General features: G+C 36.5%; 1 protein-coding gene across 1 annotated transcript in view; it reads right to left on the minus strand.

Moving 5' to 3' along the window:
- Nucleotides 1-23,806, minus strand: part of srrm4 (serine/arginine repetitive matrix 4) — a 69,897-nt gene extending 46,091 nt beyond the window's left edge. Inside the window, exon 1 of the mRNA XM_079815821.1 lies at nucleotides 23,146-23,806. Coding sequence (XP_079671947.1) covers nucleotides 23,146-23,276 — 131 coding nt within the window. The 5' untranslated portion in view covers nucleotides 23,277-23,806. The remainder of the gene's footprint in view (nucleotides 1-23,145) is intronic.
- Nucleotides 23,807-26,053: the final 2,247 nt, after the last annotated feature.

Below are 26,053 nucleotides of genomic sequence, written 5' to 3' on the forward strand. Positions count from 1 at the left end.
AACCGTATTTTCTATCCCCTTACACTGACCCTGTCCCTAAACCTAACCCTCACAGGAGACTGTGCAGTTCACTTTCTGTGAAAAAAACCTCATTCTGTGTGATTTATAAGCATTTTGAAAAGTGAGGACATGGGGAATGTCCTCATATTTCACCCTCTTTTTGTAATACCTATGTCATACCCATGTCATTATACACATTTGTGTCCTGATATTTCACGAAAACATGCCCACACACACACACACACACACACACACACACACACACACACACACACACACACACACACACACACACACACACACACACACACACACACACACACACACACACACACACACACACACACACACACACACACACACACACACACACACACACACACACACACACACACACACACACACACACGCACTCACATTGACTCAAGCCAAAGTCTCCATACAACAGCCTAGCAATTATTCTGTGGAGATGCATTGTGAGAAAAAGGGCACTGTTCACAATGAGCAATCAACAGCTTGCCACTCCAACTTCACCCAGTGCAATTGTGGGTGAAACTTGTTGAAGCATATGTTAATAACTCAACGGGTACATACAAAGCATGCCTTCTCGGTTTTTCATATTTTATCTTATCTCATGTATCTATATACTTAACTGAGACTTACCTGAGGTCATGATCAGGGGCGAAATGAGAATCCTCTGATTTTTGTTCACATTTACATATTCATCTTCTCCAACATGCAATTAGTTTTCAAATGCTGCCCTTCAGTCATGTCAGAATCATATTTATGAGCGGAGTGTACAGTCACTGTTCTACAATAACTACCCTTGGGATTTTCTTTGATCCCTGATGAGTTTTATGTTGTGCCAATTAAAGGATCATGACAAAAAATGTATTTGTATTTATCATATTAAGTTGTATTTATGAATGTTGAAAACAATTTAGTTGGCATAGATCTAACAACAAACTACATTTTTCACCAAGTTTATGGCATTTGTTAAAAAATTAAAAAGAAATAAAGAAATATGACATTGTCTGCCACGTCCATTTTATTCAGACCAAAATCACTTAAAGCACTTCCCCGAGGGCAGCATTTGCAGAACTCTCATCATCGCTAACTGGATACAGGTTGTTTCTCTCTCCCTCGCTCTCTCAATGTTAAACATAACTCTATTTTAGAAGCTCAGTAATGCCTCAGGAGCTTTTGTAAATGTGTGGAATCTGCTGGGAGAGTTTCTGTTAGTCTCTGACCAATCTCACGTCTCTCTATCTCATCCTGGCAGATGAGAAGGCACACGGTCTGCAATTGATATCTCCATTGAACACTGTATAGCAAATATTACAACACTCTCAGAATAAAAATATGGTGTAAAGAAAAGCCAAGAGAGAGTAAAACATTACAAAGATACTGCATTCACATTTACATCACACTTATTGCCTTTTTTTAAGTGTTTAAAGTGTTTAGTATGAATATGTTAGACTTAAGGTTATCTATAAGCTAAGCTAGTGTGCTCCAAAACAATAACTAAATTCACATTTAGAAGATATAAGCTTTCAAAGTGTACAGTCTCTCGCTTCCGCCAATATGGATCAACGATTTAGATGACATCACTCTGCACTTTAGATTCTCATTAGATTTTCTGTCCAATCAAATGCTCTCTAGAATCTGAAGCATCCCACCCCCTACACTGACGCTGAGGCGGAAATTGGTCACTTGTTCACACAATTAAAAAATTTTTATATATAGTGATTGGCCCATAATGCACTATATAGGGGATAGGAAACGATTCAGATGCTGTAAATATGCTTTCCATTGGGGCAAATTAAGTCTGGTTTCACGTTAATGTCACGTGAACCGCCGCAAAGTGCACACAATCTGCTCCAGTCCAGAGACACGATAACACAGAGCGGACCATACCACAAATGATAGCACAAAAGCAGACCACAAAAAATATCGGACCCATTTAAAATGTACACAGAGTGCTATATTTTAAAGCGTTATGGAAGAGATTAGGAGAAGAAACGGTTAGACAGACTCTGCATTATAAACAGACAAGTAAAAGAGACATAAATTACACATTTCAAACTACACATACTCAGCATGATTATGTTCACGGTTTAGCTTTAGTTATGGTTTTATTCAATCTAAAAGGGGAATCTATTACACTGTGGCCAAATGCAGCTTTGCTGAGCTCAACGGCTCTGGTCAAGCTGTGAAATGCTATTGGCTATTTTTATTTTTTGCTCGATATGTTCCGCCCTTCAGTGAAAATTACGTCAACATTTTGAATAATGCTGCATGTTTCAAGGCACTTCATTGGGCCTTTAAGTGTATCTAGAATAACACCCATTAAGCACAGCAGTGACAAATATATTATGATATGATATACATAATGATTTAATTTTTTTAATTGATGAAAGGTCTGAGGATGGTTGTATAAATGAGTCCCTTACTCTCTGAACTATATCGCAGCTTCCATGTTTCACAGTCCTTTGAACACAGACCTCAAACAATCTCTGCCCCATTTCCCCATTCTTACTGACACTCTTCAAATTCCATTACCTTTACAGCCGCCCATGCATTACAAGCCAATTTATTTCATTTCATTAACCTCTATCGAAAAGCTTTCATGATTGCTGGGAGACAGAAAGGGAGAAAACAGTGTAGGACAAAGAGTTCATCTCCATGATGAAAATAAAGACGCTAATCAAAAGGTAATTTTTGCTTATTTCCTTAAGCCAAGAAATATGTTCAAGGTTTGCTCTGAGAAATTACGAATCTCTCAAAACCTGTTAAAAACACACTCGGTAATACTTCAGTCCAAAATCAAAAAGAAAAAAATTATAAATGTATTATATATATATATATATATGTATATACAGATACCCATGTATATACCAACCCATTCTTACTCCCAAGGCATTAAAAACTGAAACATGGCAAAGCATTTTAGCATCACTGTAAGAAGCTGAAGGTACCACATGAGACACACGAGAGTCAATGGCATTTCACAATCGAATCTGACATAATACTTATTCTTATGGCAGAGAATGTAATTACTTTTGGGTCTGTTCTTCACACAAAGAAATGTTTAATAAATTGTGAGTGCAAAGTGTCATGAGAATAAAATGATTGTGCTGTTTAAATCATACCCCAACATATATGTCATAATGACTAAATTATACCCCAATATACAATATAATCTAATAACGATAAAATTCCCATGCTCTTCGTATCTGTGTATCTGGCATAGGTTTCATGGCAATATCATTAGCCTATGTACTATAAAAAGAAAAGAAAAAAAAAGAATAATAGTTCACTTCTTATTATTATTATTTTAACAATATGAGATTTGAGAGAAAGAGAGCAAGTGCTGTAGTGCACTCATCGAGAGAATTGTAATGCCTCTCTTAAGGTCATAATTAACAATGCTAATCTCACTCTCATCAAGAACAGATATGTTTTCGTTTGTTAACATCCAAAGAATGTGCATTAGATCACAATGACTCACAAAGCCCATCAGCTAGTCTGTAAATTATGCTGCAAAATCAAATTTAGGAAAATGAGGCATTCTTTGTTGTGCGATGATAGAGACGAAATGTTCCTTATTTAGATTTTTGTGATAAGCCCAATCTCCATGACATTTTCTGTCTGCCTCCTGGGGAGAGAAAAGATGTCCCACTACACTGCTAAAAGAGAATAAGGGGTCCAATCAGTGGGCACACTGTAGCTAATTACAGTGAAAGGGATGCATGGAGGACGAAAGAACAAGAGTCAGCTGGGATCGCTGATTGGAGTGTGGCATTTCAGAGGGAGCAAAGGATCCACCATTAACACATCAGGCATGGTTCACTGCAGCAGATTTAGCTTCTTACCACAGAGAAACTCCATTGAGCGCCAGGCTTAGATGTGGGCCAGTTGCCACTCAGAAGCAGCGGGCTGGGAATTTGATTGAAAAGATGAGAGGGCTGGTCCAAACCCATGGGCTCTATTTTATACACAAAAGAAGACAGATGGCTCGGTTTGAGATGAGAAACTTCTGATTTGTAGTTCTTTTGATTTGGGGAGCTTTTTTCCATGTTAAGGAGAAGGACAGGAACTTAGCAGGAAGTCTGTACGAAGGAGGCCAATTAATTTCAAGCATGCTGATTCTAGATGGCTGAGGAGATGAGCAAAAAACCAAATACAAATTCAAGTTAATTGCTTTTCCACCAAGACTGTTACATTGTATAAAGTCAAGCAAACTAGAAAAGTTTTAAATTAATGTCCATGGTGTTCAAACGCCACAAAACTGAAAAATCAAATACTAATACCGCTGAATAGTGCATTTTGCATTTCAATTCATTTTAAATTGCATTTGATGAAACCCTTTTTATTTTGTATGTGTAAAAGTTTTAGCAAGGACAAAGGTGCACCTTTAAAGTAAGACAAATATTAAATGTAAGTATTAAAAAAAAAACAACAACAACAACATTCCACTGGAAGAAGAGTGCAAATTAAAGTGAGTTCTTTAGCATAGCAGAGGTGAATAAGGAGGCAAACAGAGAAAGCCATTCAGTCTGTGCTGTCTGATAGGGCTGGAAAATGCAAATAGAGCTTATTATCTTTAAATTACACATGGCTAAAAATAGAATCACCGGCAATGGACCCTGCAAGCTCCCTTCTTAGCAATGGCAGAACACACATCACAAATGCATTGAAAGAGAGAATGTATGGTTTGTCATTATTCAAAGGGGCCATTTAAAAAGGTTTCTCAGTTGCAAAAAAAAAAAAAAAAACTACTCTGCTAATTCCAGTGGTGTGCCAATATATTGAACGTATGAAAAAAAAACTGTGTCCGATCCCAGCCAGGGATATGGGGGGAGTACCAAATTATGAGTTCAGAGCCCTCTCCTCGGATATGCATACTCTTCTGATTATACGTAGGCCTACAAGTGAAGTCGTGAAAATCTATATGCAAAGTGGGTGTGCGGCGTCGTCTCATAGACTGGGGAAGGAAGACTGTAACAGCGATGAAGCGAACAGCTTACGTACTGTGCAGTGGAGCAGGACTAAGCAGCTTCACACTGAGACTCAAAATGGAAACCACAAATCATTGATTATTTCAGTCCTGACTGAGTCCCTCTCTCTGAGGAGAATGTCTTTTGTGGAGGATAGAGCCTGCGTCTTTAAACCAAACCCCAGAGCATCCCTAATTACTCCAGGCTATCAACAATACACCATTTGTGAGTAGGGGGTTTATTTTGTAATAGCCATGGGAGCACAGTTGCAGAAATAAATATAAAACAAACACTACAGCAACCAAGTCTCGTTTTGATTACGTTATTAAATTAGAGCATGGTTAATTAAGAGAAAACAGAAAGATGTGTCCATTTTGAGGCGTAATAGTTGACTTTTTATTATCCCGAGTCCACAGCAACAGGTGTGTGATTTTAATATAAACTGATTAAAATGTATGCTAAATCTCAAGATAAAGTATTTCTACCATGTACAGTCAAGTCCTCAAGTCTCCACAATTTATATTTGTATCCCATTATTCTTTAGTATCAGTGACGCGGCATTTATGTCCATCAGTGGGGAAAAGTAATGGCTGCAAATCCAATGATCAACAACTTTTTTCACTGCTGATGATCATACATATTACAGGTTAGCAGAAATGCTATGACTGAAACTGTTGAATATTTTCCTGAAAGTTATTTACTGATCGCCATGGTAATTTGTAGCTTTAAATGCATAAACCCCTCCCTGAAAGCAAACAAAGACAAATATTCTTTTCTTCCCACTGGCAAGCCGTCCGCATGCGACTGAGATTTGAGAGGTACTGTGGCCCCGACGAGAGCCAGATACGGTAATTAACGTGATGAGAAGCTGAGAGGAGGAAGCAACACTGTGTCATTCCTCAACTCAAGATTCACCCGACTCCACAACCCCCTCCTCTCTGCCGGCCTTTGCTATGCAAAGCAGCTCACTGAATAATTCACAAAGCTCGCTTTTTTTACGAGCAACCAACACACTTCACACTGCACTCTATGCGAAATAATGAAATTTACTGAATAAAATAGTTTTTTTTTCTTCTGAAAAACAAATTTACAGTTCCTCATAAGAGCAAGGGGAGATGAAGCATATAGTTTTACTTCCATTGCCTTTGGAGGAATTTCCCCTATACGACTAGGATTGAACAGTAAATCAGTGCTCTTTGTTAATAATCTATGAAATTTAGGCACCCTACAGTGCTTTTCCTGTTTAATGAATGCATAGCATTCTCATTACTGAATACCTAGGAGGAATGCTGTATCATATATAAATGTCTCTCAGACTCTGGTTCACAATATTTTCTATGAACAGCTTATTTTTTATAGATAGCTGCATGCAAACGAGAACGCCACCTAAAGAAGAAAACAAAGAAAGCCGCAGGTACAAAAATGTATTATTTTAAATTAAATATAAATTAATTATTTTAATAAGATCAGCAGGTTCCATACTTAAAACGTAAATCGAAACCATATCCACAAAATAAGCATGTTTTGTATTCGTCTAAATAGTTTTTAGACAAATTTATTTTGACATTTTAAATATAAAATTTAACCAATTCATTTATTTTTAAAAATAAAAATATTGTATCTAGGGCCATGCACAGACCTTTTGAGGGGCAGTGGCCCAAACCAAAAAAAGAAATTCGCATGCGAAATTTTCGCACGTCAAAAAATAAATTCGACCTCATGTTATGTCAATCACGCTTGCACACTGCCTCCGAAACTTTCGTCCGTCAAAAAAAAAATCGGAACAGGTTCGATTTTCTGCGTTTTTCGCATCCGTTTTTCCCATCTACAGTGCTGATGCCCAACCTAAAACAGCAGGCAATGCTGGTGAATGAATCGCCAGTGCTCAGATACCTACAATTATATATACAAATTTTATTGTATCAAAAATACTACAAATATTATTATATCACAGCTATAATTATAGCACACCAAGGCCCTGTAAACCGTGTGTGTGTGTGTGTGCGCGCGCGTGCGGATCCATACCTTTAGACATAGGCTGTCAGTCTCTGTTCAGCATAAATTGATTCACGGAAATTTGTGGTCTTCTTTTTAATATGTGGCTCCAGTATCGCTAGCAAAGCATCAAACGGAGCCTCTGACATTCAAAAGTAAACTTTGAATCGGTCTGGATAATCCCGCAACGCTCCTTGATAAGGAGGTGGAACTCTCCTTCCTCTCTACGCAATCGCAGAAGTGGATGGACCCGATATTTCCTCTTTTTCATTTTTTAAGAGAGAGGACAAAAAAAACATCCTCACTACTTGAAGACGGCATTTTGTGTTGTTTTGCATTTTTTTTCCGTAACGCATTCATTAATACGCATCGGACTCAGTGTGCAAGGTCTCTGTGCGTGACGAATTTTTCGGATCACGAATACGAAAAAACGCATGCGAAAATGTCGTACTCAGTGTGCAAAGGCCTTTACTCTTACTAGTCAGTCAAAACAGTTTTGATCTAATTCTGTTTCTATCCAAAATAGTAATATATGACATTGTATTATGTTGAATATCAAAGTTTTTTGTGTCAAAGTTTGTTAATGAAGGATTCGTGGACACAATGTTTTTGGCTTTGTGGAGTAAATGTTATAGCTTTTATTTTGAAGAAAAAAGATAAAATTAGACTCTTGGGGTAAGATGACCCAGCTATATTTGGCACAGAAGACCCCAAGTGGCATGTTGTTACGGGTGTTATTGTTTTAAAATGTAATACTTATTGTAATTAACGGGGCTATTATTTAATATTTTCATGAATTAGATGTACATTTCAGGCATCTTCACTTTCATTAAAACCTATAGGCTAATTTAGTGATTTCTATTATGACAAAATCTATTCTGTTTTTTAATTTTTTTTTTATTATGACATATCTTTTTTAATTAAAATATGGGCAATTAAATAAGTAAATATAGATATGCTTGTACATTAGTCATAAAAAAATACTTTTCAGATGATTATCTTTTACTGGGATTTTACTGGGATTTTACTGGGATTTTACTGGGATTTTTCAGTTATCAGTTATTCAATTACTCTACTAAATTGTCAAAATAAAATTAAGTCGAATATTTTTAATATTTTGACACATTATGACACGGAAGATATATAGCCTAAATAGTAATAAGAATTATATCAAAAGTAATTTACACATTCTGTAACAGTTTATGGGTTGTTATATGAAATTAGGCCTACTGTATATATATATATATATATATATATATATATATGTATATATATATATGTATATGTATATATATATATATATATATTCTACAAAGTGTGCCATCAACAGCAAAGTTGTTGTTATTTATATTAGATCAGTTCGGTACAAAAACTTGATTAGACAAGTATTATAATTATCTTCCAAGAACTTGTATTTTGTACAAGTTGTTAGCACTATTAGAAGATCAGGAGCAAAATAATACCGACAGAAATGCACAAACACACTACCAAATTACTAATTCTGCGGATTGTAATGCAAACTGTTAATGCAATGATATTCTGGAACTGTCGTCTCCGCTTTCCAGATTTACGCGCACTGACTCTGAGTGACGCTGGGGAGCAAGCGGAAAACACGGAAGAGGATTAACGGAATCTGTGGATCTTTAGCGGAAGGAAAACAGAACACCTTTAGCGGGGATGGGTAGCGACCATAGACTGCGAGAGGGGCACCTCAGCTGATAAGGGCAGAGGGGCAGTGGCCACCCCCCTGTGAACGGCCCTGATTGTATCACAATCACAAGTTAAAATGCCTAATAAAAAAATCTTACATCCTAATCTATTGTATGTCCTCACCTGCCTTTCAGCATTACAGAACTACCTCCAAACACACACACACATAGGTGCATTCCTTGGACCTGCTCATTAATTCGATGCACAAAGTATCTGCTATGTCCTCCCCACCTGTGCTCTGTTACATAGGCAGATGGAGAGAGGGCCCCTCTCTGAGTAGGACTCATCTGTCTACTTTGTGAGTTACAGTACCCAGCCCATCTCAACTCTGCCAGAGACTCAAACCAACCGGGCAAACACTGCAAGAGGAGCTATTTTGGAGTTGGATGCTACTGACAGTGGCCCGTGTAATGGCTGCCTGCTGATACCGTTCCGCTTGAAAGGATGGGAGGCTGCTGGAACATGCACAGAAAGCGTATACATGGAGACAGACCACCAAGCCAAGTCCTTTGGTCTTTTATCTGCTGTTTTCAATTTGTAGTTATTGATTTTATTGTAATTGAATATAAATGTTCTGTTTGGGAAATCATATGAAATCACTTCTAAACTTTGACAGGGAAATAAAAAGGAGAAAATCATGCACTTGGTGGGAACTGACCCCTATAAGCGCTCTTAATCTGTGAGTCCTCATTAAAGACACTGTGAACTCCCTCCTAACAAGCTGGTGCAGGAAGACCATTATGTGGATGCCCAATAAAAATGCTGTCATCATTTCCACTAACCTTCTATATTATTTAGTACCCCATCACAAAGAGGCTATTTCCATTTTATGTGAGGGAGGTTCATTCAGTTCGCTGAGTCTCCACAAGAATACTCTCTTTCAAGGGCAAGTGGATTATTATGTTGTCCATAATGTGTCGTATGAAGCACCCTCAAGGACCTGCAATTTACAAAACACATTGACATTCTGTATGTTTGATGACTCATATCCTCAACAAAGAGGGCATTTATAATATGCTATACAAAAAAAGAAGGAAAAAAAAACACTTCACAAACAGTGCATAAGTCAACTTATAACTAATACTTCAAAAGTTGAAATGAGATCAGAATATTTCTCAATAAGTCAAACAAGGACTCACTAATAATGTGTTTTGGAATTTCTACCTAAAAAAAGTTTATTTTATTCCAGCATTCAATTGTGGAATAATACTGTTGATCTCCTAATGTCTAATTGATTCATTTTGTTGGCGTTATTATGCGGGTTTTAAGCTTAAACCTCTGGTGAGGCAATCAAATGAAGTGAATATCATAAAACTTGCATGAGTCAAATTAAGCTCTGTCCATTCAATTTGCAGGCAGCTCAAGGAAATGATCAAATATTGCAACACATGCTTCTGTATGCTTTAATTAGGCTACATTAAGTGGAAGCTAATGAGAAAATTGATGGCATTAATATTAGGATTTAATTGCAAATTCTAAGAAGCTAATGAGTAATTGCCTAAATTAGCATATTTTACATTATTTATGTGCAAGTGTAGGCAGATTAAACAAGGTATTTCAATTCTTATGGCTACATTTATTTGATAATCACAACAGAATTCACTATCAGGACAAAAGAGAACGTCATTATCACGTAGGTAGAAAAATCAATTACAGTTATACTCTCGACAAACTGCATTCCTGTCCAGAAAATCATAATACACCATAGATGAAAAGGAGCATCTTTTTACAGAGAAAAAGGAATTTTGGTCAAAGGAATACACTCGACTCCAAGTTTGTGACATTACTTTGCCCTGTTCTTGACAGCTCCTTTATACTAAGTCTTTCAGAGGTGTCAGTCAAATTTGTGCCGTCCTTCTCCCACTCATCTCAGCTCTTACATCTTTTCCCGTATGACCCTGATACTTTAAAAGTAAAAAGGGAGAGAGGATGAAAGAATAATGACTATGATTAGTCACAAAATTCCCTACGGATTTTGACACAAAGAGAAAATTTGATATCAAAGCAAAATAACTTTTAGCATATTGTGGATCAAGAGCAGGTCTCATAAGAATGAATTCATAGCCAATGTAGAGGATGTGTTTCCCGTGTTACTTTGAAAACTACGAACAGAAACTCATTGCCACTGATTTAAAAAGGCACAAAAAAAAGAGAGAAATTCTGTACGGGTATTTAAATAAATAGCATCTGATTCCTTCCGAAAGTCGCATTATGGGGAGGGGAAGGAACATCCCTACGCCTTGATCAAAGATCATTATTTCAGCCATGTGTAATAGGCTTGATTCACTGTAATGTTAGTACTTCCTTTACAAAATTTTAAGTGGAGAATGAGAGCGAAACAAGCTGGTTTGAAATAACTACTTAATTGCTCACCTATCTACAGGCCCTTTTATGTTCTGCATAAGAATAGAGAACAAATTGAAATATATATGTGAAAATATTACTTTCTTAACACAGTTCAGAAAGCATGTTTGAAGTTAGCCTCTGAAATACTTTCTTCAAAGCCTGTGAAGATACAATCGCGTAGCTTAATCTTCACTTGGGAAGAATTCAAACATTTGTGGAAATGAACATAATTATGTTCTGGTTTGGAAGTGCACAGAGAGGTTAGCAGAAAGTAATTAATGAGTAAGAGTAGAACACTTAAAAAAATCCTTGCTGTAGGAGAGAATATCTCTAATGCACTTCACAATGCGCCACAGCATCCAGAGAAAGAGAGCAAACCTGTCAGCTTTGGTTTTTGTAATAACTGCTCAGCTGAATCTGTCGGCTACTGAAATGTCAGTGGCAATATTGCTCATTCTAAGAGACCATCGCAATTTATGGAGCACCTCCCAGACAGCGTCCTCTTTGCGGCTGCCATGGCACGTCTCATGTTACAACTCTTTTGGGCTCAGACAGTCGATGTCTCTTGCAAGTTTTTCCCTTTAAAATGTATAAATTTGATCCTTTAGCTATCGTTCACTGATGAGTAGATCCGATAGAATGTTAATGATCAAAGGGAAGACTTATTTCCCTAAATTACTCTGAACCTCCCGTGCAATATGCAGTAATACTGCGTACAGAGAGCCCTCTTAAAAGCATCATTATAATTCTGCCCCATTAAACTTTACTGTTCTGCCTTGACAAAAACATACACAGTAAAAAGAAGAGCCAATAGAATATTCAAACTTCTTAAAGGCAATCTAAATGTTGAATAAATCATTCCATGACTTACTATCAGAGTACTTAGTTGAAGCCTGAACATCTGTTCAGCCAGAGGGTGAAGGAAATGTCAACTTAAGGAACACTTGTCCTTGACTGCAAGATTGATCCCTAAATTGAGAGGTGGGAGAGTTCCATTCGCTCATTATTGCTGTCACTGCCTCGCCATTGTGCAGTGACATCCCCACAGAAACAGTCCCAGCCCAAATGAAGCATCAGTTATGCAAATGGAAGCACTTTTGCGTGAGTGGCAGATCGTCGTCCTGAAATGAGGATGGGCAAGGGATGGAAATGAAAAATGAAGGGGAGGCAGAGAAGAGGAGAGCCAGTCAAGCTTGAAATGATTTAATTTAAGTGATGAAGGTTTGACTTTGATAAGTTTGCATTTTAATAATGGCCTTTGATCACTCCAGGGGTCCAGTGGTGAGGAAAATAGCACTACAGCACGTGAGTATCAGGAGTCGACAAGCTGATAGACAGTAACCTCTGCAAAACGTGAGTCACAGCTTGTAGTAAGACGTGCCTGCCTACTCGTCTCATGTTCTATTTGACACAACCTGCTTGATTAATTGTCCAATGATTGCATGTATTGAGCAAGTGATGTTCAGCATCACCAGTGCAGCACCATGAGTAAATAAGGTACAAACAAATCACAGGAGAATGCAAGTTGGACATATGGAATATTAATTAGCTGGGGAATTATATAACAATTGTCATGTAGGTTTCGCATTAATACCATTTTATGAACTTCATAAACGTCAACAGAGACTGCTATGTGCCAGGCAAATTTCTTGTTTGTTTTCTTTCAATTCTTTTTTTCTTGTGATCAGAGATGCTCAATATATAGGTGACCACATCTTTGTATGCACATGTTTTTTATTAGTCAGATATTACTAGCAGATTAGTATACATTAGGCAGATATTACTAGCAGATTAGTATTAAAAATATATAAATTATATATATATATATATATATATAATATATATATATATATATATATATATATATATATATATATATATATATATATATATATATATATATATATATATATATATATATATATATATATATATATATATATATATATATATATATATATATATATATATATATATATATATATATATATATATATATATATATATATATATATATATATATATATATTATATATTATATTATATATATATATATATATATATATATATATATATATATATATATATATATATATATATATATATATATATATATATATATATATATATATATATATATATATATATATATATATATATATATATATATATATATATATATATATATAAAATGCACAGCCAATCAAATTTTTGAAAACTAGAATGGTTGTATTAAAAAAAAAGATAATTGATACCAGATACTTCGAGAATATAAAATTGCATTTTTGCAATAAATTCAAAGTTTGGCTTTTTGCCAAAAGGTGACAATATGCCTGGAAAAACAATCAGCTTACTGCTGCCTACACATTGAGCATACATTGCCAGTGGAAACATGGTTATGTCCTTGAGTAAACATTCACATTGACAAGTTGCTTAAAAACATTAATTTACCTGCTCTGTCTTCCCTGCAATATTTCCTAACAGCCTTTTGAAACATTTGCATATGGACATTATGATAGTAAAAGGAAATATAACTTGCTTATTTACACGCACATTTCTGTGAATTCTGTGCACAATAAATTTTGCATGAAAAGTAATAAATTAACAGCAAATCTGACTTCTCAGAAGTTCACCTAGCAAACAAGACCAGACATTTTAAACGGCTAACTATAAACTGTACAAGACAATCTATACATGACATTTTCATGTATAATTAAGGATAAAAATGACATTCTCCTGACTTCAATTTGCTGAAAAAGAGCTTGTGTTAAAACTGTATTCAGTTGAAATGCATATTGGTTTTAGTCATTCGATTATCAAGCCATGGCAAAAGTGGATTTATACTCATTAAATATGAGTGTTAATATTTAATGGAGTCTGTATTACTTCTCTAAATGTATGCAGTCCTGTGCCAACACTTTATGGATTATTCATCCTGGTAATATTACTCCAACATAACCCCAGGTAGTGCCTCGTTCTCATTTTCCTTAATCTCAGCAGCTTTCCAGTGATTCAGTGAGATTCTACAGTGCCTCTGTACATTGTTACAGCTTGTGGACTTCACGAGAGAACGGCAAGATGTGGGTGAAGCATACATTTAGCATAACTGTTGTAATTTAATGTGGGGTTCGCTAGGACTAAATTATAATCAAATCTGTTGACACATTCTTTAGCTTCCCAAAACTGGCCTCATATTGGGCATCTTTTTTTGACTTCATGTCTAGGCCGCTGCACGTTTTTCTCCATGTCCTATAGTTGCCATCTTTGGTGTTTATCACTCGCCATTTATCACGAGACAGAAAGCAGAGGTTATCGCTTTCGCTTCTCTTATTGCTAGAAGGTGCATCTTGTTGCATTGGAAGTGTCCAACCCCATCCCCAACTACCTCTTGGTTAAAGGATCTGATGTCATTCCAGACATTCGAAAAAAGTAAATACTCTACTCGGGGCTCTTAATCTTTACGACTCTGTATCCTCACTAGATTCTGACTAATTATACATGTTATAAGTGTGCAAGCTTGGATTTTTGATCAGGTGTATGTGTGCATATGTTATGGATATATGTTGGTATGTATATGTGCGTATGCATATGTTCATATTACTTCCAATGAACACTTTTTCATCTACATTTACTTTTCATCCAAATGAATATAGTGTTTCTTTCCTCCTTTTTTTTTAGTATAATTGCTCAGAGACTGCTGATATTTCTAATCCTCCTGGGGGGTTTGCGGGGGATAGTGGGAAGGGGGTGGTTCCTTCCCTCATTCGGTTTCACGTGAGGAAAGGAATGTGAAAAAAAAGAAAAAGTTGTAGTGACTGAGGCAAATCAGACACAAATGTGTTTTAAATACTTTGTGCTTAACAGACCTTCCCCCAACACAAGGTACCATCAGATAAGACAGTTTACGGCAGAAAGGAATGTACAGAGAGCTGAGACTCAGGGCCCGTCCACACGGAGACGCACATCACTGTATACGTATACATTTTTTATCGTATTGGCGTTTTGTCCACACAGATCCAGCGTTTTGGGAGACTGAAACCACTATTTTTTGAAACCGGGTCCTAAAGTGGATAAATCTGAAAACGACACCCTTGCGGTTTCGTGTATACAGCCAATCCGTATATTTTGTGAAACGGTGATGTCATCACACCACGTCCTGCGCGGGGAAGACTAGAAGGAATACAACTACGGGCACTGGGCATGCGCACATCAATACTGCGTTGTTTAATTACTGTATTTGCATTATTGTAAGGGTATGTTTAGGGTTGGGGTAGGTGTATGCGTTAATAAAACACATCTGGTAAGTAGCAAATTTATTTATTGTTATTTTATTGAGAGATTTTACCTCACCTCCGACTGTTGCCGTACCCCTTCTAGCCACAACTCTTCTTCTCCGTTTTTAGTGTATTTCTGTGGCAGAATTACAGTGCCACACTACAGACCTCCCGAAATAGGCCTAGTAGTGTTTTTGAGCCATGTAAGCTTAATAAATAAGGTTATGACTCTAAAAACTAATATCCTAACTCCTAATAAAATATTAATTAAATTAATTAAATCCTAATCATTTTTTTATATTGTTAAAGACAGTCAGTAATAAAATAAGAACAAATAATCAAATTATGAGCAAAAGCACAAATAAATACAGCAGAACAAACATATACAAGTGAAATAAACAGTTATTTTCATGGAGGTCTAAACTAGATTGTCAGGTACAAAAATAGTAATCAAATGTAAAATATCACTGCATAGTCTGCATAAAATGATATGTCACTGCATGTAAATATAGATTAACCCTTATTAAAAGTTATTCAGTCAAGAGCAGTGAGTGATTTTTTTTTTGTCTTTTGTTATCTTGATATTTATATAGCCAATGACGATATTTTCCGGCTTTCCATGTGTTCACTGTTATACGGTAGGGGAAGCTGTAGCGCATTTCCTGGACGAGAACAGAATCTCCTGATCAAAACACAGCCGAAGAAGCAGCAACGTGCGATATCATGTGTAAGCCCATGGTGTAAGCAGATGTAAAATAACGCGATCATCAACATTAAACAGCATATCAATCACAACTGCCTAATGTTATTGAAGGAATTGTCAACCCAGGACGAGTTATAGGACTGTGAAGCTTTTAGCTGTTGATGGACTAGATCTACAACATCTGTGTTTTGTTCATCGCTCGGACGTAAAAAATAATAATAATTCATGAAGCTAGAATAAAACAGTGAGTATGTTCTTTCTTTTGATAAATTGCATGTTTAGATATAGCCTACAAGATATTCTGTGGGCCATGAAACTTGTGAAAATGACCATAAATGCTGGCGGTGATATAATTTTGTGTGAATATTTGCGCGCTGTGAGACGCGTGGCCATGCGTATGTGTGTTGTTGCTGAGCTTCGCGAGTGTCAAACTGAGAGACACACTTTATCGTCTCTGCGCTTGAATATTTAAATTGGCAAGGCTAAAAAATGCGTAAATGATCAACTTCTGTGAAGATGCAGCATTGGCCCGAGTGTCTGAGGGCCGCCCCCCCAAAACAATGGTAGGGGAAACACTGGTATCTTTTCAACAAAGTGTGAGTGAGCCGAACGAAAGTCACGGCACAGACACAGCAGTGTCAGATTTCATTCATCACGAAGAGCTGAGCAGAGCTGAGGTAACGTTAAGCGCCAGTCTGGCACGTTTTCAGATCGCATATGGAAGCTAAACTATCACAGGAATTCAATGAAAAGTTGAAACACTCACTTTGCTCTGCATCTCTCCGTTATGAATGTCTGTGCGGCCGTCTGTGTCTTACATTCTGTGCGTGAGATCTCTGACATATGCTGGAAACAACCCAAACTGAGATATACACTTTCAAAAATTAATTTATAACCAAAAAATATCCCTTATCAGGGTCCTTGGAGTTTAAGCATCCTGGCCTTGAAAAAGCCCTGAGAGATATAGAAAATTCCTAAAGTGGATGGCAGCACATACTCTTGCAAACATCTTAATGTGCACACACAGTTGATACTTTTACATGAATGGTGTTGTACTGGATTTTCTCAGCACAACTGTCAAAGACTTAATATTCTTAAAGCCTTGTCACTCTAACATCGGCTAACCACTTTATATGACAAGTCGCCAACATACAGCAAGTCCCCCATATCAAGACCTCACTGCATTTCAACATCTCCCTGGTGTTTCACAGCTGTGCCTTTCATCTGCTGCTGACTGAATTTTGGACTCACTTCCGGCTAAATAAAAATGTGTCTCTCCTACCTCTTAGATGATGTGCTGGAATGTAGCAGTGGCTACATTTAAAAAAGAATTATAGCTCAACCCTGGAGGCCTGGCAACCATATCAGCATTTCTACAGCTCTGCAGCTGTCTCTGAGCCAGAGCTCAGCTCCAGGGGTTACAGTCCCTTAAGAGAGACAGAGAAAGACCAAGAGAGAGTGCGAGAGAGTCAAATGCTCTTCTAAACTACAAAATAAGCAAAGAAATTTGATTCTTTGGAATTTAACAACTCTATTTGCGACCACCGCTTCAGCTGATTTAAATCAACTGAATTGGAACTAAACAGAACTGAGAGTTCTGACTGGCTTCTACATTAGGCCCTGACACACACAACCTTTGAACAATGGCGTATCCTGCTGTTTCCTTCTGCTTTCAGAGCAAAATCAAAAGAAAGACTATGTGCACTAGACCTCACTGATGAAGATCACCAAAATCATTGTCCTTCTGTTCATTTTATCACCTCAGCAGTAGCCTGGATTCGGAGCAAATCTTTAATTAGGACAAAAAATTATGGATTGAACCAAGCTACGCTACTTTACATTGATGTTACATAAAAAACAGTCTTTCTATATGACGAACTTGCAGTGCAATAGCAGTTAAAACCATTAGAATTTTGTAATGCTTCTTTCTTTATAATTGCTATGACGTTGCACAAGCTGATTGGATTACGATAATGAACGAAAGGGTGACGCCACCCAGTGAAATCAATACCAGAAGAACCATCAATCTTTGAAACAAGCGACTCAATAAACTCAATTCCAACTCAAAGCAAGCATGTCCAAACCTTTTGTCTTCAATGAAGACTGTTGTAAAAAAAAAGGCCATGAAAATAAGCTTGAATGATAGCAGGTTGATTTAAAAAGCAATCTGAGGTTTATATGACTAGCTTGTTTTCATATTTCCGGAAAACAAGTCACACCAGGTCAAAATTGAATTGCAGAAAACACAGATATGTCACATTGCTGTATAAGTTACATTTAATCGTTATGAAATGTAATTTATACATTTTATTCTTACATTCAAAAATGAATGTAAAATAGCCCTAAATAAAACTCAACATTTATTTAAACACTATAAACATGTATTTCAGTTCCCCCTCCACAACAAATACTTTAAAACAGAATAAAAATGTAAGTACAAAACAAACATAAATTATAAACAATTATTAAAAAACAGCAAACATAAACCCATTTATTTAAAGCAAAACTGAAACTACCAGTGTGAGGGAAATGCACTATACAAATAAACTTGGACTCACACACCTCTCTCATTCGGCAAATAATGCAAATGTGTGTGTTATAATCGCATTATATAAGTCGCAGCATGTTTCAGATGATAAAAAGGGCAACTTATATTCCAGAAAATACAGTCTAAAGTGTTGTAAAGTAATTTCTCTTCTTTTGCATTTGGGGACAGTTCCATTCCCAGGTTACCCTATCTCTTTATTCTTCTCCTCGTTAAACTAGCATCTGCTAGGGTAAAGGGTTCTCCCCCTTACCCTTTCTCCCATGGGCCATCTGCTTCCTAACCCACACAAACACACTTACACTCGGTCCAACTAAAACCCTCTGCATTTTTAATGAGGTTTGCCACTGAGAAGAACAGCTTGTGGGGCTGCAGTGGACGGGGGCAGGACCCTCTGGCTGCACAAGAGTGAACTCATCTCTCTGGCCTTGCCAGAAAACACTAGGTCTACAGAGGAGGATCAGCAACACCCTTTGTAATTGCCCTGCACTGTGGGCCTCTTTAAAGCTCAGTGACACCACAAGAAAAGAGGACGAATAAAAAAACGAAATATGGTCGATTAAGTAGAGGGAAAAAAATGTGTAAAGTGGGCTAAGTGTACGCATAGGTGACCGGCATTTTTCAGCTGACATAACCAATAATGATGTTTCTCCAGTCATGCAACTGATCCTACAAGCTAATGGGCCTTATGCTCTGTGATTTATTACTGCAAATCGAAAGAAATTATTTTATTTCTCAGGCATTTTAACATCTTAAATCGTCTGTGTGCCTTGTCTGTGCTCTGCCTGGGGTTAAACACTATGAAGACGAACCTGAATTTGCAGATGGCACTGGTTAAACCAGCGACGTTGGTTTGGTTGTAAATGTTGCTGTCGTTACCAGCCTTGTACACATCAACATCAACGTCAGGTGCGCCCTGAAGGGTGAGTAGCTTTATGAATATGTAAATCTTCACAGTGAGATAAACAGATAGAGAAGAAGAGACTAATCATGAGATAGAGAGAGGAGAGGCTAGTGAAACAAAACGAACAATGTAAATGAATCTTAATCTTAGCATTCACTCTTTATCATTCTCTCACACTTCTAGGAGTTCAAAATCTTTTGACTAATTATTATTCATTTATTTTTACTTTTGCATACAGTTTGAAGCAGTGTTCATTTTGACATCAAATTTTGATTTTGTTTTAGTCACAGTCTTTTGACTAAAATGCCATTTAGTTTTAGTCGTATTTTAGTCATCTGAATAGTTTTAGTCTAGTTTCACGAGTTCACACTTACATATAATTTATAGAGAGTAAATTTAAATGCGTATTTGGCGTGCTGTCCGGAGGGAGGGCTTCGAGCTCAGAATTTGGCCCAAACCCAGAGTGCATGGCAGAACATTTTGAAGCAAATTAAATACGCCTTTTGACAGAACTGCTCTACTCCCTTTTCCCATCACATATTAGTTTGGAAAGGCATTTAATTTCATTAAAAATAAAGAACATTTTCAAAAAGTCGAAATAAAGTATCTAATGTGTGTTTAATAATAAAGTGTTTATAGGTTAGGGGTAGGGGTAGGTGTAGGGAGGGCTTTATTGTCATCCATATAATAAACTGTTATAATTGCATACTGTTCAACAACAACATAGAGGTGAAAATATTGTCTGCCACTATTTAAAAGTATAAATAGCATCTAACTACTATTTACACTCAGTGTAAAAATAGACACTACCACTTATCATAAACAAACAAGAACATGGTCTTATTTTCAATTAATGATTTATGCAATTATCATAACAACTTGCTTACACTGTAAATCTGAATAAGTTGGCAAAACTCAAACCAATTGAGGCAATCAGTAGCCTTACATTTTTTTTAAGTTAAAAAAGTTTTATTTTGTAATCATGCATTTTACTTAAAAATATAATGCAATCTAACATTTTTTGTAGTGGAAATGTGACTAGATTTAACTAGCTAACTCAATAAATGCCACCTTGCTAATTGGTCACACAGTGCTTTGATAGCATTAGCATAGCACTTGCTGAATGAGGACAGCATTTTAATACATTTAGCATCTGTTCTCATAAGCTCCTGCTCCACTCATCACCATGATGGTAACCCTAAAACACAGCAGAAACTCTTCTAGCATAACAAAACATTAAACACTACTAAATCTCTCACTTAATGTTAATATTGCACACACACACAAAAAAAAAAACATTATATAACACTTCATTTTGGCATTTACTCTCCCTTTTGAGTGTCATGGCTAAGCATGCTGGGAAATAGAAATCCCAGACCAGTTTTGGTTCAATTTAAGTTTGTCTAAAATTAAAAGAAACAAGTTCATAATAAAAATCAAAACAATTAAACAATTCAGAATACTTTAAATGTGTCAGTTTTGTGAACTCAAAAGAAAAAGAAAGTTCTAAATACTCATAAAAGTTAATTTGTTTGAACTAATTTGTTTAATTTGGCTCTACTTAAACCAATTATTTATTTTGAGCATTAAAGGTTCAGTGTAGTGTTTATGAGGATCTATTGACAGAAATGCAATATAATACATAACTATGTTTTCAGTGGCGTATAAAAACATTACTTAACGAACCGTTATGTTTTTATTAGAATGAGTGATTTCTCTCTAGATACACTGCGGGTCCCCTTTCAGTGAAATCGCCATTTTGCGCCGTCATGTTTCTACAGTAGCCCTAAACGGACAAACTTCTCTACAGCGCACTAGTCACTCTCTGCTGTCTCCGACAACGACATTTTTATCCTGTGTCGGCCACATAGCTTCTCTATGTGCTCGGAAAGGGAGGGGGGAGCATTGGGGGATGCAACAACCTCACCACTAGATGTCGCTAAAAATCCCATACTGCACCTTTAAGGTTTACAGTGTACAGCATTCTTCATTCTTTCAAACAGACATTTATTTGTATAAATTAAATATAGATTAATCCTTATTAAAGCTAGTTAAGTTTTTCAGTCAAGAGCACTGAGTGATTTTCTCTTTTTCTTTTGCTGTTTGATTAACATTAATGACAGACAGCAACAGGTTTAATAGACTGCCGTCACTTTAAGACTGAATGCACGGATCCAATACACACTAAATGTATGCCAACTAATCGTCCCTCCCAAAAATTTTCATCTAATTTTTATTCGTTGATGAAAATGTCAATGGATTTTTGTCATTCAAAACTGGTTTTTGATTTAGTTATCGTCTCGATTTCGTCAGAAAAAATGTTGTCGGCGAATATTATAAAGAAATTAACGCTGGTTTGGAAGATACACTTTAAAGAGGTTGTTAAACCAAAAATGAAAATAGAATAGATCCCTTTAACTTTCATTATATGGACAAAAAATATTTTTCAAAATAACAAAAGAAAGAAACTCATACAGGTTTGGAACAACATAAGGGTGAGTAAATGATGAAAGAATTTAAATTTTTGGGTAAACTTTAAAAATGTTTTGTCAGGTAACCTAAAAAATTCTAAATAACTAGTATTATCATAGTATAATTTGATTAATATGACTCAATCAACCTATCTACATTGGATCACATCAAAGTCCATTTAGGTTTCAAGTCCCGTTCAAAAAGTGTCTTAATGTAACTGACACATTTTCCATTTTTATAGAATACAGACAACCAGAAAGCATTCAGTAGGTTTTGTGGCGGACTATTTTTATTGATCGGCCACGTATGTGCTAAGATTCCAATCAAATCTGCAGTATTAAATGTATGAATATAAGACTAATGTGAGTAGCAAAATCGTAATAAGCTACATTTTAATACACGCTTTCATCAGGTGCCTTCATAAGGAAAAAGTAGACAAAGCACTGTGAAACTCCAGGTTCTGCGATGGGAGACTGCAAGATGTGTTAAACAGTATGTGGAATGATACATACACAAAGGGAACAAGAGTGAATCATATATCTGTAACGCACTCCTTGCCGGCATAATGAGCGAGGAGTAAGTCTTGATCCTGATTAACAGGAAAGGAAGAAAGGGAAGCAAAACCCTGGTTTTTTTATTGCTATTTCGCCTTTTCTCTCTATTCGACACGCTGTCATGCCTCCTAATTCATGGGTGAAGGAGAAGGCGCTGAGATCATCTTCATGCCCTAACCTAAGGGCATGATGAAGGGCTCCACTCTGACTTGATTCATTAGGACTGTGTGTAGCCTCTCGCTCTGCTGTGCACTTATGTGTGCACAAGTGAAACTGACTGGCCTCCAGTGAAGGACGGCCAATGATAAATGGAGAGCATAGGCAGAATTCACGCTCACTGTTTGTGTGACATGAAAATGGGACAAAAAGGCAAAAGTTGCATGAACACAAGTGAGGACAACCAAATGAGAGGAGCCTTTACAGAGATCCCAATCCAAAACAGATTGCAAGACAATGAAACTAATACAGAGACAAATGTCAACCAAATATTATAGAAGGAATAGCCTAAATCTGCCAAGTATATTTCAAGCAATTAGAATGGCCTTGAGGCTGTTCTATAACAAAGTGATAGCTAAACATTATTTTAATTCTCAAGATAAAGACTGAGAAAGGACACAAGAAGCCTCAGGCTAAACAACTCACTTTGTCACGGCTCTCCGTGCGGTGATGCTGGCGACGATGATGCTCTCGGGTCTCGGCATTGCCACGGCTTTGAACGTGCCCTTCCAGAACTTCTCAAAAAGCTGCTTCTCTCCCAGAAGTACACCGGCCATGGCGTTTCGATGTTCTGGGGGTGGATACCGAGAAGAACTGGGTCGGTTTTTGTGCTGTAGTTTCAATGAATCCTCACACGGTCGTTTTGGTACTGTGTGTAGGCGGCTGCACGAGGGAGCTGTCCAAGTTCTGAAACCAACGGATTGTTTGAGAGAATGCAGCTTCTTTTCTTAATGTTTCTGTTTTTCTTACGTGTTATACGTTTTAACTTCTTTTGAGGGTCCGTTTTAACGTTTCCCCCATTAGCTCCATGACGACGTTACGGCGACCGTTGAAGCGGGCAGCTTATGTATTGGCTCGGCGTCCCCTCTCGTGCTTCATTCCTCTCAGCGCTCGCGCTTCCCGCTTTCAAATCAATTTGAGAGTCTGAGCTCGCGACCTAAATCCTTTTATTTTGCGCTCTTACTAATATCCATTAAACTCCTGGTAGTTAGAAAGAAAAGTCGAGCGCCAGCGTCTGTGTGTTGGCTATGTGGACGGAAGAGTTGTGACAGTCTCAGCTGATGGTGGCTCGTGCGCGTCGCGATGTGAAGAACTCAGTTGATGGTGGCTCGTTTTTGTTGCGCGCACCTTGTGACGTTAAAGAAGAAGAGACTGGGGGGGCTTTAGGTCACGGGGAGCGTGACCATTCCTCCCTGCTCGTTCTCTTTCTCTCTCTTTCGCGTACTCTCACTTGAACAAAAGACACTGTGCCTGTTGCCTTAATCAGCATAACAAAAGAAGCAGGGGTCGGAGCAGAGGCAGCAGACGGAGCATGTGTCAGGCACAATACTTCCGATGCAAAGCACCCCCCATCAGCCCTCGGGGCCTCAAACCATCCCCCTCCTTCGTACAACAACCACCTGTCACTGAAACACCCACCTGCACCTGCAGAGAGAGCACAGGTGATTGTAGTACAAACAAAAGCAACAGCCCAAAGTGCCTTTGTATTTATACACTCTTCATATGCATGTCATTCTTTTAATTTGAAAGACACTGTGAGTCAAAAGTTTGGACACATCAATTTATTCTATAATTTGAATTGTCCAAATTTTGAAAAACTTGTCAAGGCACCAAAGCTATAACAAATGTAGCTAAACGTTGGAATATATGTATGGAAACACATTGACAAATAAAAATATACAACGCGTATTAAAAGCATATAAGCTTAAGCATTTACATCAAAGGTTTCTAAGATCATGAGAAATATGAGTAAATATATCTTATAAAAAAAAACATCACTTAACCCTTTTTTGTGTAGGGGAATACAGACTTATGTTGTAAATAATTAATTGTTTTGAGTAGAGCTAACTCAAATGAACTTTTATGAGTATTTAGAACTTTCTTTTGAGTTCACAAAACTGACACATTTTAAGTACTTATTTAATTGTTTTGAGTTTCATGAGCTTGTTAATTTAGACAAACTTAAATTGAACCAAAACTGAGCTGGGATTTCTATTTCCCAGCTTGCTTTGCCATGACACTCAAACGTAATTGCTAAAATTAAGTGTTAAATAAAGTTTTTTTGTGCAAGATTAATGTTAATGAGTTAATGATTAATGAGATTTAGTAGTGTTTAATGTTTTATTATGCTAGTTTAGAAGACTTTCTGTTATGTTGCATTTTTGAGCTTAGTTTGAGAACAGATATATGCTAAATGTTTTATATTGCTGTAGGCTACTCATTCAGCAAGTGCTCTGCTATGCTAATGCTTTCGCTATCAAAGCATTGTGTAACCAATTAGCTAGTCAAGTTTCCACACTAAAATTTTGAGATAACATGATATTTTTAAGTTAAATGTATGCATTAGCTTACTCGAATATTTCGAGCTCAGAGCAATACAAATATATATGATTACAAAATTAAAATCTGCAAGTTCTGCTTATTTAAACATTAAATTTCCTTAAATTTCTTAACTTAAATTTTTTTGTTTTTCCAACTTATTCGGATTTACAGTGTATACTTAACTACTCAAGTGACTTATATAAAATTCTGGCTTAAACTCACAATCTTTATCCAAAAGTAACATGGCAGCATGCGGCGAGAAGACTCGTGGTTGTATATGATGAAATCTTGTTATTTTAATAGGAGATACAAAATGTAGAAATTCCAAATAAGCATGAAATTGAGTCCAAGTGTAAAAAGGACAAATGTTAGGAATGGCATCAAACCATGCTTTATGTTTTTGAATATACTGTAAATTGATATTTGAATTTATCTGTTGAGTATTTATCTATATTATACATCTGCATATTTATACTCTTTATTGACTTAATGATAGCTACCATAAAGTGTTACAAAAAGTGAAGCCATGATAAATATAAATTAAAATCATGAGAAATAAAGTCTCCAAACTTTTGACAGGTATTGCTCAGCCGCATACTGCTAAAGGTTCCTGTTAAATAACAACTCAAAAACACAATGAATGAATAATGATATTCTTCATTAATAACAAAACCACCATAAACAGGTAACCATTTATATATCTTGTTATTTTCATGGGGGCAAATCTGTAGAGTTTAAATTAAAAACCACGAAATTGAGTCCAAATGGGTCCAAAAGCCATAAAACCTTGATTTATATTTTTGCATAAACTGTAAATTCCTAATTTGATGATTTATCTGTTAAGCATTTTTCTGTAATACATCTGGAGGTATATTTTATACTTACACTCATTAATGACTTAATGATAGCAATCAAAAAGTGTAAAGTATCAGTATAAAATGAAATTCACACATTTGACAAATCCAGTGTGATAATAATCTGTGACATGAATTAAGGAACGTAGCAGAATGAA

Source organism: Gobio gobio, assembly GCF_949357685.1.
Source record: "Gobio gobio genome assembly, chromosome: 4".
NCBI classification, from domain to species: Eukaryota; Metazoa; Chordata; class Actinopteri; order Cypriniformes; family Gobionidae; genus Gobio; species Gobio gobio.